At 44.2% G+C, this 21062-nt stretch overlaps 1 protein-coding gene across 1 annotated transcript in view; it reads left to right on the top strand.

Moving 5' to 3' along the window:
* LOC142196971 (vomeronasal type-2 receptor 26-like) overlaps nucleotides 1-20042 on the top strand; it is a 36122-nt gene extending 16080 nt beyond the window's left edge. The window contains exon 4 of the mRNA XM_075266942.1: nucleotides 19129-20042. Coding sequence (XP_075123043.1) covers nucleotides 19129-20042 — 914 coding nt within the window. The remainder of the gene's footprint in view (nucleotides 1-19128) is intronic.
* The last annotated feature ends 1020 nt before the right edge of the window (nucleotides 20043-21062 follow it).

Here is a 21062-nt window from a genome sequence, read left to right as displayed (position 1 = left end):
ATAAGACAGGACCAGGGGAGGATGAGGTAGAAGTCAACAAAGTGGCGGAGGCAGATGAAGTGGTGTCCTGGCTCGTCCTCTGGAGTGCATCGCCAGCACAGTCAGCAGTGGCAGTGGCAGAGGCAGAGGCAGTGGCAGAGGCAGTGGCGTGAACGGCAGGCGGCCTTTGTCCTGCCGTTGCTGCCTGCCACTGATTCCAGTGCTTGGATTCCAAATGACGGCGCATTGAAGTGGTGGACAGGTTGCTCTTCTCAGAGCCCCTAATCAATTTCGAGAGGCAAATTGTGCAGACAACACTATATCTGTCCTCGGCGCATTCCTTGAAAAAACTCCACACCTTCGAGAAACGTGCCCTCGAGGTGGGAGTTTTTCGGGGCTGGGTACGAACTGGAACATCTTGGGAGATTCCGAGTGTGGCCTGGCTTCGCCTAAGCTGCTGACCTCTGCCTCTGCCTCTAGCTACCCTTTTTGGTGCTGCACTTGCCTCAACATCCACACTACTTTCCCCGCTTGACATCCCCCCTGTCCAGGTCGGGTCAGTGTCCTCATCATCCACCACTTCCTCTTCCAACTCCTGTCTCATCTCCTCCTCCCGCACAATGCGCCGGTCAACTGGATGCCCTGACGGCAACTGCGTCACATCATCGTCGATGAGGGTGGGTTGCTGGTCATCCACCACCAAATCGAACGGAGATGGAGGAGACTCTAGTGTTTGAGCATCTGGACACAGATGCTCCTCTGTTAGGTTCGTGGAATCGTGACGTGGAGAGGCAGGTTGAGGGACAATGAAAGGAGCGGAGAACAGCTCTGGGGAGCAGGGACAGTTGGGGTTATTGTTCTGTGAAGCTTGGGAATTTTGGGAGGAAGGAGGACAAGACTGTTGGGTAATAGGAGGAGAGGAGGCAGAGTCTGACTGGCTGCTGGACAATGTGCTGTAAGCGTTCTCTGACAGCCATTGCAAGACCTGTTCCTGGTTCTCGGGCCTACTAAGGTTTGTACCCTGCAGTTTAGTTAATGTGGCAAGCAACCCTGGCACTGTGGAGTGGCGCAATGCTTGCTGCCCCACAGGAGTAGGCACGGGACGCCCTGTGGCTTCACTGCTACCTTGCTCCCCAGAACCATTCCCCCGACCTCGCCCACGGCCTCGTCCACGTCCCTTTCCGGGAGCCTTGCGCATTTTGAATTCCCAGTTAGAAATTGGCACTATATACCAGTAGCAAAAATTGTGGGTGCACGTAACCCCAATATATTCTTTGAATTCCCAGTCAGACAATGGCACTATATACCAGTAGCAAGAAATGAGGGTATTTATAACCCCAATATATTCTTTGAATTCCCAGTCAGACAATGGCACTATATGGCAGTAGCAAAAATAGTGGGTGTATATAGCCCCAATTCTATTGCTAGGGGACTTGCAGGGTATTTCTGGGGTGAAGGTGGGGGGGCACACCGTTGGAACGGGTATCGGGGTATATATCGGGTATACGGGAATACACTGTCAGTGTGTTCCATTCAGGATCCTGGGAAAGCTGGGTTGCGGCGATTGAGCCCGTCAGTGCCACGTTACACTGACAAGCTTCTCCCTGGAATTTAGCTCTTACAAGAGCTGTTGGTTGTCTTCTCCTTCCTATCCTAGCCTGTCCCTGCCTACCCAGAATCTAAGCCCTAGCTAGCTGGACGGAAACCTCCGTCCTCGGTGAATTGCAAGCTCAGAATGACGCGAACCTGGGCGGCGCTGTTCTTTTAAATTAGAGGTCACATGTTTTCGGCAGCCAATGGGTTTTGCCTACTTTTCTCAATGTCACCGGTGTCGTAGTTCCTGTCCCACCTACCCTGCGCTGTTATTGGAGCAAAAAAGGCGCCAGGGAAGGTGGGAGGGGAATCGAGTAATGGCGCACTTTACCACGCGGTGTTCGATTCGATTCGAACATGCCGAACAGCCTAATATCCGATCGAACATGAGTTCGATAGAACACTCTTCGCTCATCTCTAACTCTTACCCATTGTGTGTTTATTTGAAAGTGTTATTTATTTGTTTATGTAGTTTTGTTAATAAATACGGCTGCTGTGGCCGATTATATCCATCCCTGAGTTGTGGCGTGTTTATTGGGGTGGGGGGCGGTTGGTGGTTTTAATTGATCATAGGTCAAGGGTTTTGGGGAAAAAGGTAGTTTTGGGGGGTAGTAGAATTTTGGAGGGATTTAAAGCAGCAATTAGTGGCTTGCATTAAGAGGGTGTGGGGGGTGGTCCCCCTGCAATCTGCCATGCCTAGTCATGAATGGACGTAGCCGGCAAGCGGGGAGTTAAGCAGCCAGTCGCTGGCAAAATCTACATGCCGACCGCTTCCATTCATTTCTATGGGGGCGTGCTATTCGAAATGACTGTTTCGAATAGTGTTCGCTCATCTCTTGTGCTGAGTAGATTCACACATTACAAATAATTTACTAAAATAGTGTTTTCTGGAATAAAAGTGGCACCTTTTTTTTTAAAGCACGGTCGATAGGGTTGAGCCGATCTTGACTTTTCAGGATCGATTTTAAAATCCGATTTCCGATCATTTTTCATTCGAACCCGATCTCGATCCCAATTCCGATCCCAATGCAAGTCAATGGGATTTTTTTTATTAATCGGAGATCAGATTTTAAAAGCAATCCTATTCACTATACAGCATGGAATCTAAGAATTGAACACTTTAATCGTTAGAATCCACGCTGTGTAGTGAATCACTAAATAGACAGAGGACTTTTTTTTAATCTTCTGGCTACTTAGTCCCCCCTGATGTCCACTTACCTGCAGAGATGGCTGCTCCGGTGCCCGGTGTTCTCCTTCTTCTTCGCCTTGCTGCCGCTCCACACTGCTCTTCTCGCTGCCCCCTGCCTCCCAGATTAGGAGAGTGTGGGCAGGTACTAGGAGGGGAGATGTCACCTGTACCCGCCCACACTCTCCTAAGCCACAAGCCCCGCCTTCCTAGCTCTTTAAATACTAACCTGGGAGGCGGCGGCAGCGAGGTGAGAAGAGCAGCGTGGAGCAGCAGCGAGGCAAAGAAGAAGGAGATCACTGGGCACCAGAGCAGCCATCTCTGCAGGTAAGTAACTACTAGAGATGTTAGTTTAGTCTCCCATTAGAATGAGGCAGCTGGCGAGCAGGGGGTTAAGGCTGTGTTCTGGATGCTTCCATTCATTCCTATGGAACCACAGCCGAGCCTTCACACTGAGTATAAACTCCACTCAGAATGAGCGGAGCGTATACTCAGTGTGAAGGCTAAGCAAAGCATTGTGGGAAATAGTACCGATCTCGATCCCACCTAAAAAGATCGTGTTCGGAATTCCGATCGCGAAATTTTTTTTCGATCGTCGATCGGATCCGATCTTTTCCGAACACGATCGCTCAACCCTAATGGTCAATTGTGCCAAAAGTGTACCACTTTTACCACTTTCTGACCCGCTTACTACTTTTTAGAAAAGTGAATGCCTAACCAAGGTCAATGTGAGCTGAGATGGGGCCACCTTGGCCGGAGAGAGTTACAATAACTCATGAGATGATTGACATAGATTTCAGACGTCTCCCCGCCCTGTACCCGCCCACACTCTCCTAAGCCACAAGCCTCACCTTCTTCCTAGCTCTTTAACACTAACCTGGGAGGCGGGGGCAGCGAGGCGAAGAAGAACGAGAACATCGGGCACCGGACCAGCCATCTCTGCAGGTAAGTAGCTACTAGCTAGTCTCCTATTAGAATGAATGGACGCAGCCAGCATGCAGGGGGTTAAGGCTTTGTGCCGGCTGCTTCCATTAATTCCTATGGAACCGCAGCGGAGCCTTCACACTGAGTATACACTCCGCTCAGAATGAGCGGAGCGTATACTCAGTGTGATGGCTAACATTGTTAGCTTTTCCCACAATGCTTGGCCAGTAGCAAAACATTGTGGGAAATAATCACCAATCTCAATTCCACCTAAAAAGATCATGTTCGGAATTCCGATCGCGATCATGAAATTTTCTCAATCGCCGATCGGAATCCGATCTTTTCCGAACACGATCGCTCAACCCTATTGTTCACCCATTATACAGCCCGACGAAAATCTTAAAAAAATAACTCCAGTTTCTTATTTTTGTAATGTTCACCCAGTACAAAGTTAAGCCTGCACAAATCATAAAAAACATATTTTTTTTTTTAGGAATTAACAGTGTTTTTTTTTTTTTTTTTCCTTTCTATTCTGATATCTAACCCATACATGTGGTGAAGGAGCAATGTGGTTAATCTTAACAAAACACTTTCAGCATTTCTCTACGTGCCCAAGTGAGCGCATATAATTATAGATAGAAATCACAGGTAGCAGTGCCGTATAATAGTAGTATAATATATGCCGTATAATAGTAGTGGTGGCCCAGATAATTATATTGTAGTCTTCGCTAAAGTAAAAAAAGTGATCTGTTATTTTTTTGCTTATTTTGTGTGTGTTCATTCATCCAATAAAGTCTAGTCTACACTAATCTAAAAAAAAACATTTAGGAATTTCATATAATAGAGTGTGAAGGAGCAGTGATGCAAATGTGAAGGAAATATTTGAAGCATTTCTCTGTATGTACAAGTGTGCCTATATAATCACACACTAGTAATTGTGGTACGAGCAGAGCATCTTTGCTTATGCAAAAAAAAATACAATTTATTTCAGTGGGTTTTTTTTTTTTGGTTAATACTTAAGCAATGTGTGTATTAAAAACAAAAAACAGTGGTAAAAAATGGAGCAGGGGACAAACAAAAGATGGAGAGGGAAAACAGCTCCTGCCAGTGTCGGACTGGGGTGTCTAGGGCCCACCAGTGGAATTATTTCTAGGGGCCCACCATCAGGATCCCTGCAAACCAGCGATACCAAGACAGGGCGGTTGAAGGGAATAACATATCAGGAGCCATGCTGCTCACCCGCCATACGATGTGTAACACTGCACTACCTAAACCTATTGCTACATACTGTATGGAAAGTGAACAGCGTGGCTCCTAGAAATGTTACCATTACCTATAGCTGCGCTGTCCTGGAACAGCTGATCTGCAGAGGTCCTGGCTGTTGTGTCATCACAGATGTAATATTGATGGTCTATCCCAGGGGTAAGGAACGTACGGCTCTCCAGCTGTTGCAAAACTACAACTCCCAGCATGCATATTGGCTCTGCTGTTCTGGGAACTCCCAGGACTGGTACCAGAAGTGGCTCCATACAGCTGATCGGTCTGAGGGCTGGGTGTCGGCCCCCTACAGATCAGGCATTTATAGCCTATTCTGACGATAAACCATAGAAAATTATGCCTGGACAACCCCTTTAATTTTCCCCCCAAATGCCCCACACTTTAAAGAGGTTGTCCAGCATAATTTATTTTTTTTGGTTTATAATTAGTTCTGGGAGGTGAAAAACAAAGTACACATAAAAAAAAACCCAATCATCTGTTCCCAGTGCTCCGGTCCTGCAATTCTGCTGGTAGTTACATGCCGGACTGGACCGCACTGGGAGACACTGGGACAGGCAGACTTCCCCCTGCACACTCCGATCGGCAGTGTGCTTAAAAAAATAGAAAGTGTTTTTAAGGGCTCGTTCACATCTGCGCCCGGGGTCTCCGCCCTGCAGGCATTTTTCAAACCCATTCAAATGAAGTGTGCGTCCGTAAGCTCCTGTGAGCGTTTTGTGCTCACCGCGGCGAAACATTTTTTTTTTAACCAGACACAGAGTCGGACATGCAGGACTTTGTGTCTGGTTTAAAAAAAAAAAAAAAACGGTTTTGCCGCAGAGAGCATAAAACACTCACCGGCGCTCACGGCCGGACTCGAACCGATAGGTTTCCGTCTTCTACATGCAGAAGATGGAAACCTCAGAATGGAGACCAGACGCTGGTGTGAACCTAGTGTTAACTGTGTTTTGCTCAGTAGGGCCTAATCCTTACCCTGCACACAGTATTATCCCCCATAGTGGCCCCTGCACACAGTATTATGTCCCATAGTGGCCTCTGCACACAGTATTATCCCCCATAGTGGCCTCTGCACACAGTATTATCCCCATGGTGGCCCCTGCACACAGTATTATCCCCCATAGTGGCCTCTGCACACAGTATTATCCCCCATAGTGGCCCCTGCACACAGTATTATCCCCATGGTGGCCCCTGCACACAGTATTATCCCCCATGGTGGCCCCTGCACACAGTATTATCCCCCATAGTGGCCCCTGCACACAGTATTATCCCCCATAGTGGCCCCTGCACACAGTATTATGTCCCTCAGTGGCCCCTGCACACAGTATTGTGTCCCATAGTGGCCCCTGCACACAGTATTATCCCCCATAGTGGCCCCTGCACACAGTATTATCCCCCATAGTGGCCCCTGCACACAGTATTATCCCCCAGAGCGGCCCCTGCACACAGTATTATGCCCCATAGTGGCCCCTGCACACAGTATTATGTCCCTCAGTGGCCCCTGCACACAGTATTATGTCCCTCAGTGGCCCCTGCACACAGTATTATGTCCCTCAGTGGCCCCTGCACACAGTATTATCCCCCATAGTGGCCCCTGCACACAGTATTATCCCCCATAGTGGCCCCTGCACACAGTATTATCCCCCATAGTGTCCCCTGCACACAGTATTATACCCCATAGTGGCCCCTGCACACAGTATTATGCCCCAGAGCGGCCCCTGCACACAGTATTATGTCCCATAGTGACCCCTGCACACAGTATTCTGTCCCATAGTGGCCCCTGCACACAGTATTATGCCCCATAGTGGCCCCTGAACACAGTATTATGTCCCATAGTGGCCCCTGCACACAGTATTATACCCCACAGTGGCCCCTGCACACAGTATTATGTCCCATAGTGGCCCCTGCACACAGTATTATACCCCATAGTGGCCCCTGCACACAGTATTATGTCCCATAGTGGCCCCTGTACACAGTATTATGTCCCATAGTGGCCCCTGTACACAGTATTATGTCCCATAGTGTCCCCTGCACACAGTATTATACCCCATAGTGGCCCCTGCACACAGTATTATGTCCCATAGTGTCCCCTGCACACAGTATTATCTCCATTAGTGTCCCCTGCACACAGTATTATGTCCCACAGTGGCCCCTGCACACAGTATTATGTCCCACAGTGGCCCCTGCACACAGTATTATCCCCCATAGTGGCCCCTGCACACAGTATTATGTCCCTCAGTGGCCCCTGCACACAGTATTGTGTCCCATAGTGGCCCCTGCACACAGTATTATCCCCCATAGTGGCCCCTGCACACAGTATTATCCCCCAGAGCGGCCCCTGCACACAGAATTATGTCCCATAGTGTCCCCTGCACACAGTATTATACCCCATAGTGGCCCTTGCACACAGTATTATCCCCCATAGTGGCCCCTGCACACAGTATTATCCCCCAGAGCGGCCCCTGCACACAGTATTATGCCCCATAGTGGCCCCTGCACACAGTATTATGTCCCTCAGTGGCCCCTGCACACAGTATTATGTCCCTCAGTGGCCCCTGCACACAGTATTATCCCCCATAGTGGCCCCTGCACACAGTATTATCCCCCATAGTGGCCCCTGCACACAGTATTATCCCCCATAGTGGCCCCTGCACACAGAATTATGTCCCATAGTGTCCCCTGCACACAGTATTATACCCCATAGTGGCCCCTGCACACAGTATTATCCCCCATAGTGGCCCCTGCACACAGTATTATGTCCCATAGTGGCCCCTGAACACAGTATTATGTCCCATAGTGGCCCCTGCACACAGTATTATGTCCCATAGTGGCCCCTGCACACAGTATTATGCCCCATAGTGGCCCCTGAACACAGTATTATGTCCCATAGTGGCCCCTGCACACAGTATTATACCCCACAGTGGCCCCTGCACACAGTATTATGTCCCATAGTGGCCCCTGCACACAGTATTATACCCCATAGTGGCCCCTGCACACAGTATTATGTCCCATAGTGGCCCCTGCACACAGTATTATCCCCCATAGTGGCCCCTGCACACAGTATTATGTCCCATAGTGGCCCCTGCACACAGTATTATCCCCATTAGTGGCCCCTGCACACAGTATTATGTCCCATAGTGGCCCCTGCACACAGTATTATGTCCCATAGTGGCCCCTGCACACAGTATTATGTCCCATAGTGGCCCCTGCACACAGTATTATGCCCCATAGTGGCCCCTGCACACAGTATTATACCCCATAGTGGCCCCTGCACACAGTATTATGTCCCATAGTGTCCCCTGCACACAGTATTATCTCCATTAGTGTCCCCTGCACACAGTATTATGTCCCACAGTGGCCCCTGCACACAGTATTATGTCCCACAGTGGCCCCTGCACACAGTATTATCCCCCATAGTGGCCCCTGCACACAGTATTATGTCCCTCAGTGGCCCCTGCACACAGTATTGTGTCCCATAGTGGCCCCTGCACACAGTATTATCCCCCATAGTGGCCCCTGCACACAGTATTATCCCCCAGAGCGGCCCCTGCACACAGAATTATGTCCCATAGTGTCCCCTGCACACAGTATTATACCCCATAGTGGCCCTTGCACACAGTATTATCCCCCATAGTGGCCCCTGCACACAGTATTATCCCCCAGAGCGGCCCCTGCACACAGTATTATGCCCCATAGTGGCCCCTGCACACAGTATTATGTCCCTCAGTGGCCCCTGCACACAGTATTATGTCCCTCAGTGGCCCCTGCACACAGTATTATCCCCCATAGTGGCCCCTGCACACAGTATTATCCCCCATAGTGGCCCCTGCACACAGTATTATCCCCCATAGTGGCCCCTGCACACAGAATTATGTCCCATAGTGTCCCCTGCACACAGTATTATACCCCATAGTGGCCCCTGCACACAGTATTATCCCCCATAGTGGCCCCTGCACACAGTATTATGTCCCATAGTGGCCCCTGAACACAGTATTATGTCCCATAGTGGCCCCTGCACACAGTATTATGTCCCATAGTGGCCCCTGCACACAGTATTATGCCCCATAGTGGCCCCTGAACACAGTATTATGTCCCATAGTGGCCCCTGCACACAGTATTATACCCCACAGTGGCCCCTGCACACAGTATTATGTCCCATAGTGGCCCCTGCACACAGTATTATACCCCATAGTGGCCCCTGCACACAGTATTATGTCCCATAGTGGCCCCTGCACACAGTATTATCCCCCATAGTGGCCCCTGCACACAGTATTATGTCCCATAGTGGCCCCTGCACACAGTATTATCCCCATTAGTGGCCCCTGCACACAGTATTATGTCCCATAGTGGCCCCTGCACACAGTATTATGTCCCATAGTGGCCCCTGCACACAGTATTATGTCCCATAGTGGCCCCTGCACACAGTATTATGCCCCATAGTGGCCCCTGCACACAGTATTATACCCCATAGTGGCCCCTGCACACAGTATTATGTCCCATAGTGTCCCCTGCACACAGTATTATCTCCATTAGTGTCCCCTGCACACAGTATTATGTCCCACAGTGGCCCCTGCACACAGTATTATGTCCCACAGTGGCCCCTGCACACAGTATTATGTCCTATAGTGGCCCCTGCACACTGTATTATTCCCCACAGTGGACTTCCCGAAAAGGGAAGATGTGAACCAGGCCTAATACATATAACATACATTTACACACACACACACACACACACACACACACACACACACACACACACACCTATCTACAAATATACAGGATTCACACAGTATATCAGCACTTTACACAAATATACACACATTAAATATACATATTTTACTCAAAAAATGTACTTACATTTGGCTGTGTCCTGTCTGTCCTGTCTGGCTGTGGTGAAAGCTCTTCATTTACAGCAGCCGGCAGACGTCCCCCTGCACACTGCGATCTGTGTGGGGGAGGGGCAGCACAGCTCCTGCTAGTGACGGCAGTGTACAGTGCAGGGAGCAGAGACGCACACTCGCACTGATTGCTACAGGGGCCCATTTTGGCATGGTCAGGATCCCGATCGGGCCCCTGAAGATCCCGATCGGGCCCCTGACAAGTGTATTTAGCTAAAACTAATAGTCAGGCTCGGGGGCCCACCGGGGGATTGCCCGGTGCTCCGGCGGGCCAGTCCGACCCTGGCTCCTGCACTGCTCCCAAGACCTGCGGCCTACTACTCCCCGGGCTGGCAGCTGTTATCTTTTGCAGCAAGGCCTCTCTCCCACCATCATCAATGTGTCCAGATTCCTGCACCAGTGTCCAGCTTTACTCACCTGTCATCTGGAGGGTCCCGGCTGCTCCTTTTCAGCACCCCGGTGTCAGCACTGAGACTCCTAGAGCACACGACTCGCACCACAGCGACTAACCAGGTTTGCGGCTCCGCCATCTTGAAGAAACCAACATGCCCTTCATATGACATATATAGTTACATAGTTACATAGTTAGTTGATGAGGTTGGATAAAGACATTAGTCCATCTAAAAAGCTCAACGATGAATCCAGCAACACCTTCTTAGTATAAAACTTAGCCTTTAATGTGTAACATCCAAAATAAAAACAAACATCGGTACCGGTATATTAGGGTTTGTCCATGATGGCGGATGGAAAAATAAGCATCTGGCTGACGCGTTTCGAAGCCCTACACTGGCTTCTTACTCATAGCCTGACGTTGGTAATACAAACACTGCTATATATAATGAAAAATAATAAGGCAGCTGTGTTGAACCGGAAATGTTATAAATAAAACAGAGAACAAAACAAAACAAAAGTAAATAATAAACAACAGACATAAACATACTATGATAAAATATGATGTAACAAAGGACACTTAAACATGAAACAGAAACAAAAACATGAAAAGTTTTGATTACCAGATCTGACCTTCTGATTCACCGTTATGGAAGAATGGCAAATAAGCCGCATACATAGATCTTGGTGAGTATTTGCCCTTAACAAAGATGGCTGAAAAAATCTCTGATGCGCATGCTCAAAGACTAAACCTCCGATCATGTGACCTCCGATCATATGACCTGAAAGGCTACATGAACGAAATATAACAATATTCTCCAAGTAAAGAAAAACAAACTCGACAACAGGAAAAAAGAGGAAAAAAAAAAAAAAAAAAAAGGAAAAGAAAATCCTGACATTGACAGGTAAGTCTATAGAAAGATGCAACTACCTACTGAAACAGATCCCATTCCAAGTAAAATCCTATATGTATATAAGGACCTGTGTAAACAGCATCCTAAAAGTTGCCGAAAGAACAACTCCTGGAATAAGATTCACCTAGACTAAGTACACCCAAAGATCTACTAAACAGATATCCCTGAAAGATGACACACTAAATAGATGTATAGTACTCCATAGAAAGTATGGCGCTCCTCTAAGAATTATATTGGAAGAGATTCTTCCGATCGTTTTTTTAAAAAAATATATATCAAGAACCAAATGACACACTACATTTAAATTTTATAAACATATGATAAATCATGTTTAGAATTTAAGCCTTTAGGATCCCGAGTATTCAAATTTAGAATCCAGAAGGCTTCCCTTATTCGGACTTGTTGTTCCCAGTCCCCATTTCTCTTGGGTTTTAAAACTTTCTCTATACCTTTAAAGGAGAAAGAGGATAGACTACCTCCATGAATATTTCTAAAGTGCTTAGTTACACCAGTTATTTTCAGAGATTTTTCATTAGAGATTGAATGAATATGTTCAGAAATCCTTGATTTTAGAGGTCTGATTGTACTTCCTATATATTGTAAGTTACATGAACTGCAAGTGACCATGTAAATCACATGGTCTGTCCCGCAGTTCATGTATTTGTTTATGTTGTAAACTCGGTTCTGTGAAACATCAGTGAAATTTGAGGTTTTCTCGGCATATCTGCAAACCTGACATCTTGCGGTGCCGCATCTATGAAAACCCTTAACATATAGCCAAGTCTCCGAGATGGTATGACCATCTGAAAGGAGACTTGGAGAAAGATGGTTAGCTAGGGTTTTCCCCTTTTTAGAAATGTAATTAACCCCTTTTGAAATTAGAGAACTGAGAGTGTCATCTTGGTTTAAGATACCTATATTGTTTTTGATGATGTTAACAATACTATTGTAGTCCGAACTGTATCTCGTTGAAAAATGTAAAGCTCCCTTATTTGATTTTGCGTCCTTTTGCTGTTTTCTGGGAGCCAATAAAGATTTTCTATCAATTTTGTCTACAATATTTTGGGCTCTATTCAATGACCAACTCGAATATCCACGTTCTATGAAACGTCTGCGCATGTCATCTCTTTGTGTCACATAGGATTCATTGGAGCTACACGCTCTCTTTAGTCTTATTAACTCACCCACTGGAAGGGAACGCTTTGTGTGTTTTGGATGGGAACTACCAAAATGTAATAACGTATTGCCTGCCTCCTTTTTTCTGAAAAGGCCAGTCTCCACACAGCCTTCCACCTCATTGCCAACGAGAGTGATATCCAAAAAGTTAATTTTTTTAGGATTGAATTCATATGTGAATCTTATATTGAAATAATTACTGTTGATAAATTCAATAAAATCCGGAATTCTAGATGTTTCACCCTTCCAGACAATAAGCAAATCATCAATGTACCTGCTGTACCTTTTGATGTTATGCCTGAAATTATTGTTTACATGAAAAATAACCCTCTCCTCCCACCATGCCATAACGAGGTTTGCCAATGAGGGCGAGAACCTCGCCCCCATCGGCACACCCCGCACCTGTAGGTAAAAGGTCTCGTGGAACATAAAGAAATTGTGGTGGAGTAGATACTCCACCACATCCATAATAAATTGATTTATCTCCTCCGAGAAGGTTGAGTATTTCCTTAGATGTTCTCCCAGAGCTACAATAGCCACATCATGCGGTATAGAGGGATACAAAGAAACTACATCACATGTAAGCCATGTGTAGTCCCCCCTCCACTCAAACCCATCAAAGAATCTTAGAACCTCCTTAAAATCCCTAATGTAACCCGGAGTACGCATTACCAAGGGTTGGAGGATTTGATCGATCCAATCACATAGATTTTCATTTAGGGATCCTATCCCTGATACTATGGGTCTGAGTGGAGGGGGGAAGACCCCCTTATGAATTTTCGGCAATCCGTGCATAATTGGTGTTATAGGATGTTCCGGAACCAGAAATTTAGCCTCTCTTGTGGTGAAAACCCCCAATGTTTCTCCCTCTGCAACTAATCTATTTAGGGATATTGTAAATTGTTCAGTAGGGTCTTTAGATAGTTTTTTATAGGTAGTATTATCTTCCAATATATCCAATACTGATTTCAAATAGTCACTCTTGTTAAGAATAACTACTTTCCCACCTTTGTCAGCCATTCTAATGGTGATCTTATCATTCTTTTCAAGACGGTTAAGTTCTATCCTCTCTAATTTGCTCAAATTATCTCTGTAGTTAGTGTGTGAACTTTGTAATTTTACAAGTTCTCTCTCTACTACTGATCTAAATTGTTCCAATACTGGAACCCTGGAGGAAAGTGGATAAAATTGTGGATTTGAGACTTGTACTTTCATATTTCTATCTCCACAGGTTTTGGGAAAATCCCCCTGTAAATTCTGTAATTCTACGAGACAACATTGTTCCCTAAAGTCCAGAGTCTCAAATTCATTCACAATTTTCACCTCCTCAAAGGTATCTTTGGAATCCGGTGTATCAGCGAAATGTTTTTTAATCGCCAATAGTCTAGTAAATCTATTTAGATCAAGTAACGTTTCAAACAGATTAAATCTTTTGTTGGGTACAAAATTTAATCCCCGTGAGAGTAGTTTCAAACTATCTACCGATAATATCTCATCAGACAAATTCAACACAGGGTTCCAGGGTTCCAGTATTGGAACAATTTAGATCAGTAGTAGAGAGAGAACTTGTAAAATTACAAAGTTCACACACTAACTACAGAGATAATTTGAGCAAATTAGAGAGGATAGAACTTAACCGTCTTGAAAAGAATGATAAGATCACCATTAGAATGGCTGACAAAGGTGGGAAAGTAGTTATTCTTAACAAGAGTGACTATTTGAAATCAGTATTGGATATATTGGAAGATAATACTACCTATAAAAAACTATCTAAAGACCCTACTGAACAATTTACAATATCCCTAAATAGATTAGTTGCAGAGGGAGAAACATTGGGGGTTTTCACCACAAGAGAGGCTAAATTTCTGGTTCCGGAACATCCTATAACACCAATTATGCACGGATTGCCGAAAATTCATAAGGGGGTCTTCCCCCCTCCACTCAGACCCATAGTATCAGGGATAGGATCCCTAAATGAAAATCTATGTGATTGGATCGATCAAATCCTCCAACCCTTGGTAATGCGTACTCCGGGTTACATTAGGGATTTTAAGGAGGTTCTAAGATTCTTTGATGGGTTTGAGTGGAGGGGGGACTACACATGGCTTACATGTGATGTAGTTTCTTTGTATCCCTCTATACCGCATGATGTGGCTATTGTAGCTCTGGGAGAACATCTAAGGAAATACTCAACCTTCTCGGAGGAGATAAATCAATTTATTATGGATGTGGTGGAGTATCTACTCCACCACAATTTCTTTATGTTCCACGAGACCTTTTACCTACAGGTGCGGGGTGTGCCGATGGGGGCGAGGTTCTCGCCCTCATTGGCAAACCTCGTTATGGCATGGTGGGAGGAGAGGGTTATTTTTCATGTAAACAATAATTTCAGGCATAACATCAAAAGGTACAGCAGGTACATTGATGATTTGCTTATTGTCTGGAAGGGTGAAACATCTAGAATTCCGGATTTTATTGAATTTATCAACAGTAATTATTTCAATATAAGATTCACATATGAATTCAATCCTAAAAAAATTAACTTTTTGGATATCACTCTCGTTGGCAATGAGGTGGAAGGCTGTGTGGAGACTGGCCTTTTCAGAAAAAAGGAGGCAGGCAATACGTTATTACATTTTGGTAGTTCCCATCCAAAACACACAAAGCGTTCCCTTCCAGTGGGTGAGTTAATAAGACTAAAGAGAGCGTGTAGCTCCAATGAATCCTATGTGACACAAAGAGATGACATGCGCAGACGTTTCATAGAACGTGGATATTCGAGTTGGTCATTGAATAGAGCCCAAAATATTGTAGACAAAATTGATAGAAAATCTTTATTGGCTCCCAGAAAACAGCAAAAGGACGCAAAATCAAATAAGGGAGCTTTACATTTTTCAACGAGATACAGTTCGGACTACAATAGTATTGTTAACATCATCAAAAACAATATAGGTATCTTAAACCAAGATGACACTCTCAGTTCTCTAATTTCAAAAGGGGTTAATTACATTTCTAAAAAGGGGAAAACCCTAGCTAACCATCTTTCTCCAAGTCTCCTTTCAGATGGTCATACCATCTCGGAGACTTGGCTATATGTTAAGGGTTTTCATAGATGCGGCACCGCAAGATGTCAGGTTTGCAGATATGCCGAGAAAACCTCAAATTTCACTGATGTTTCACAGAACCGAGTTTACAACATAAACAAATACATGAACTGCGGGACAGACCATGTGATTTACATGGTCACTTGCAGTTCATGTAACTTACAATATATAGGAAGTACAATCAGACCTCTAAAATCAAGGATTTCTGAACATATTCATTCAATCTCTAATGAAAAATCTCTGAAAATAACTGGTGTAACTAAGCACTTTAGAAATATTCATGGAGGTAGTCTATCCTCTTTCTCCTTTAAAGGTATAGAGAAAGTTTTAAAACCCAAGAGAAATGGGGACTGGGAACAACAAGTCCGAATAAGGGAAGCCTTCTGGATTCTAAATTTGAATACTCGGGATCCTAAAGGCTTAAATTCTAAACATGATTTATCATATGTTTATAAAATTTAAATGTAGTGTGTCATTTGGTTCTTGATATATATTTTTTTTAAAAAACGATCGGAAGAATCTCTTCCAATATAATTCTTAGAGGAGCGCCATACTTTCTATGGAGTACTATACATCTATTTAGTGTGTCATCTTTCAGGGATATCTGTTTAGTAGATCTTTGGGTGTACTTAGTCTAGGTGAATCTTATTCCAGGAGTTGTTCTTTCGGCAACTTTTAGGATGCTGTTTACACAGGTCCTTATATACATATAGGATTTTACTTGGAATGGGATCTGTTTCAGTAGGTAGTTGCATCTTTCTATAGACTTACCTGTCAATGTCAGGATTTTCTTTTCCTTTTCCTTTTTTTTTTTTTTTTTTTCCTCTTTTTTCCTGTTGTCGAGTTTGTTTTTCTTTACTTGGAGAATATTGTTATATTTCGTTCATGTAGCCTTTCAGGTCATATGATTGGAGGTCACATGATCGGAGGTTTAGTCTTTGAGCATGCGCATCAGAGATTTTTTCAGCCATCTTTGTTAAGGGCAAATACTCACCAAGATCTATGTATGCGGCTTATTTGCCATTCTTCCATAACGGTGAATCAGAAGGTCAGATCTGGTAATCAAAACTTTTCATGTTTTTGTTTCTGTTTCATGTTTAAGTGTCCTTTGTTACATCATATTTTATCATAGTATGTTTATGTCTGTTGTTTATTATTTACTTTTGTTTTGTTTTGTTCTCTGTTTTATTTATAACATTTCCGGTTCAACACAGCTGCCTTATTATTTTTCATTATATATAGCAGTGTTTGTATTACCAACGTCAGGCTATGAGTAAGAAGCCAGTGTAGGGCTTCGAAACGCGTCAGCCAGATGCTTATTTTTCCATCCGCCATCATGGACAAACCCTAATATACCGGTACCGATGTTTGTTTTTATTTTGGATGTTACACATTAAAGGCTAAGTTTTATACTAAGAAGGTGTTGCTGGATTCATCGTTGAGCTTTTTGCATTTACCTCGAGCTGAGAGGCTGACTTCCGTGCAAACACATAACAGCCTAGAGGATCACAACGTGGGATAATTTTCAGTGGACTTTGTATTTGACCACACATCGGGGACACGTGAGTGAAAGAGCTGACACATTGGTATTTTTTTCTTTCTTGATTAGTCCATCTAGTCCAACCTATCACCCTACAATCCCTACATAAATCCCCAGACCTCTTCCTCTCGGGAAGAACATACTTCCATCAGCCCTCGGATACATGGTGTTAGCTTTCTGTGCAGCTGCTTCACTAACTCCCTCTCACTTAACCCCCCTCCTCTCTCACTCCATTATGAAACTCTCCATCTTACCAAGCCTAGCCCCTCCCACCTTCACTGTCTCACTAAGATTAGCCCCTCCCACTCTCACTGAATAGCAATCCCACCCATTTCTAGTCCCTCCCACCCTCCCTATCTCACTAAGTCTATTGATCCCGCCCATTACTAGCCCCTCCCACCTTCTCCTGACTCGTTGGCTAACCTATTCCTCCCACTGCTAGAAGACAGGAATACAGGGAGGAGCCGTCCCCGGACACAGGGAGGCTCGGTAAGTATTGATGGGGATAGCGGAGGGGGAAGAGTTATGGTGACATTTCATTTTGGAAGTGGTAAAACAGAACGTCACCGGATTATAAGAAAGAGTCCCTGGGGTGGTGACATGACCTCTTCAGAGATATGAGTAATTATACATTTTTTTTTAAATTGAAGTAAATTAGAAGTTAGTTGGGGAAGGGAGTTTAGTTTAGGGGTTAATTATCAGTTTATCCTTGACAACCCTTTTAATTACCACCTGGCCAAGCTGCTGGCGATGCAGTCACTGCCATACCACTGATGGCATATGCTCAAACTCGATGGAGGATAAGTAGCCACCATTATTTCTCTAGGAAAGCTGTCTATGCCTTGTATTGCCATGTGTCGGAGAATGTGGGCCTTTCCTTGCATAGCTGGTGACAATGAAACCAATATGGTTCTTGCGTTGCAGTTAGGACACATAGCACATTGTCCTTCTATGGGACATGTCCTAAATCTTATAGTTCGCTGCCCAGTTAACCTGTATTCTCATTGTCAGAAAAATATTTGGTCATTTCATCCGTTTTTACACCACAAGAAACATCATGTTTGATTTGCACAACAAAGTTGTCTGCCTTTGCAATGGCTTATCTTTGACATTCCAACTTTGTGGAATTTCCCCTTAAGCATGATGTAGCATCTGTGCAAGAAACAAATAATTATTGCATGCAGCAGACCACAGAGACAGTGTGTTACTTCAAGATACCTCATTGGGGGCTCATGTAGATAGTGTGTCAGCTTCTCAAACCCTTTGAAGAAGCCACCAAATTTGCCATCAGGGATAACAGCAGTGCTTCAATGTGATATCTCTATTGTATATTTTACAGGAAACGCCTATAATTAGAGATGGAAGAGGAGCAATAGTTTCCTTCTTTTAGTCAACTTCATTGCCCTGTACTGATGGAGGAGGACAAGGATCCAAGTCAGGGTCATTATGATAAAGAATCTGGGATTCCTATACTGGAAGAGGAGGAGGAGGAAGACTGTCTCTTGGATGCAAAGGGGATCCTTGATAGATTACTATGAGCCCTAAGATTGTTCAACGCTATGTTTCACACATAGGTTCCTAGGAGCCATAAGAGTATTGTACACTATGTTTTATAGATAGATTCCTAGGACCCCTGACAGTGTTCTACACTATGTATTATAGATAGGTTCCTAGGAGCCATAAGAGTATTGTACACTATGTTTTATAGATAGATTCCTAGGATCCCTGACAGTGTTCTACACTATGTTTTATAGATAGGTTCCTAGGAGCCCTAAGAATAGTCTGCACTATGTTTTATGTCAATTTAAAGTATTGTTCTTATAGAACTTGTTCAACTAGGGATCCGAGTCCTGTGAACCTGAAATAAAATGAGAGGTTCACCCATCTCTAATTGTAAGCTCCCATGGACTGGACTGAGAAAGACAAATCCTTATACTGTAATACATGTCTAACTTGTTAAAAATCATTCTCTAAATCTAAGAAATAAGGTAATTTTTATAGCATTTTATAGATCTAGATGGATGATAGTAAAATCCATCTTACAGATTTTAGCATACAAGAAATTAGTATGAATAAGATAAAGTTCCCTATTTAATGGTGAATAATTTTATAAGGAATCATTAATATGTCTTGTACATCTCCATCTTCACAGATATGGAAAGTTGTCTGAAGTGTTCTGAGGATCAATGGTCGAATGAGAGAAGAGACACCTGTATCCCAAGAACAATCGACTTCCTATCTTATGAGGATTCCCTGGGATTATATCTGGTTGTTATTGCCGTGGTCTTCTGTCTTCTGACTGCTGTTATATTGGGGATATTCATCAAATACAAGGACACCGCCATTGTGAAGGCCAATAACCAGAACCTCAGCTTTATACTTCTTCTCTCACTCATGTTATCCTTTCTCTGTCCTTTCCTATTTATTGGGTGTCCAACCAGAATGTCCTGTCTCCTCCGACAAGTGGCTTTTGGGAACATATTCACAATCGCTGTCTCTTCAATCTTGGTCAAAACAATCACCGTGGTCTCGGCCTTCAAAGCCACAAAACCCAACACATCAATGAGGAGATGGCTCGGGAAACATTTCTCTGCATGTCTTCCAATTACCTTCTCATCCATTGAGGTTTTCATCTGTGTCATCTGGTTGTCTTTATCTCCACCATTCCCATATCAAGATACAGAGATAGAAATAGGGAAGATAATCCTACAATGTGATGAGGGGTCTGTCATTGGTTTCTACATTTCTCTAGGTTATATGGGATTTCTGGCTGTCTTGAGCTTTGTTGTAGCATTTTTAGCCAGGAAACTTCCAGACACCTTCAATGAGGCTCAGTACATCACCTTCAGCATGCTGGTCTTCTGCAGTGTGTGGATTGCCTTCATTATGGCCTATCTCAGCACCAAGGGGAAATACATGGTGGCTGTGGTGGTCTTCACCATTGAGGTTTCTAGTGCGGGACTTCTGGGCTGTATCTTCTTTCCTAAATGTTACATCATCCTACTGAGACCAGAACTGAATGTAAAAGGAAACTTAATAGTTCAAATAAAACGCAACATCATATAATACATACAAATGTGTCACCTCTTAGCTGTAACATATACCGTATATGTCTAACTTTTAGGAGTTTCTTATGGTTTCTTAAGTATTCTTGAATGTGTTGGGCAAAAATAAACGGAGATATCCCTATCCACAAAAAGGCATAGTAAAACCATAAATGTTATTAGAACAATTAAACCTGCTCATTAAAAACTAAGATTCAGACATTAGAAAACGAGGCAAGTGCTAAGAGAAGAAAAATTACCAGATGGTGATCAGTCACTCTACAACACCGCCTGTATTACTTGAAGCCCAAAATAGTAGAGATGGCGTTTATGCAAAACTTTATAGGGTGGGTGCCAAAATAATTATAAAGCTCAGCACCTCACCCCCATAAACAGAACGTGGGCAAACAACTCTGAGGGGCAGAAATAAAAATCAGGTGCCAGGGCAATTGAGCCCTCAATATACTGTTAGTGCCAATGCAGGGATAATTGATAGCAAAACTCCTACAGTTCACAGCAGCAGCAGCAGCAGTATAAAGGACCTGATAAGTACCAACTAAGATGTCTCCATTGTTGGGAGATCTAGCAAGTATACAGGCAACTAATACCTATGTGCTAGCTCTAGTTAGGGAGATCAAAAAGTCTCCCGCATAAGTGGACACACTTGAACAAAGCTCTACTAGCAAGTGTGAACACCTATCAAGCTTCCTGACATGTTTCTGGGATGCTACAAATTGCTATCCTGTCAAGGGGTTGTCTCATATCAAGGAACCTATCTAGACTGCTAGCTTATGTGGATTCAAGACTTTTACTAAATACATTGCTTAAGCAAAACTGCTTTGTTTGCCTGTTATCCTAATTGATTCACTTCATTGTTTACACTTGTTTCCATAAACACGGATCTGGGGATAATCACCCAGGACAAGTGATGTAGCTCCCTGCTCTCATGAGGGGAGGGGGGCTGAGTGCTCTGTGCTTGTATTTCTGTGCTGTTTATCTCTCTGCTCTTCCAGTTATCAGCTCTTCTAATTGAATTTTGCTG

Source organism: Leptodactylus fuscus, chromosome 3 (assembly GCF_031893055.1).
Source record: "Leptodactylus fuscus isolate aLepFus1 chromosome 3, aLepFus1.hap2, whole genome shotgun sequence".
Lineage (NCBI taxonomy): Eukaryota > Metazoa > Chordata > Amphibia > Anura > Leptodactylidae > Leptodactylus > Leptodactylus fuscus.
This window is presented reverse-complemented; position numbering and strand designations above follow the sequence as displayed.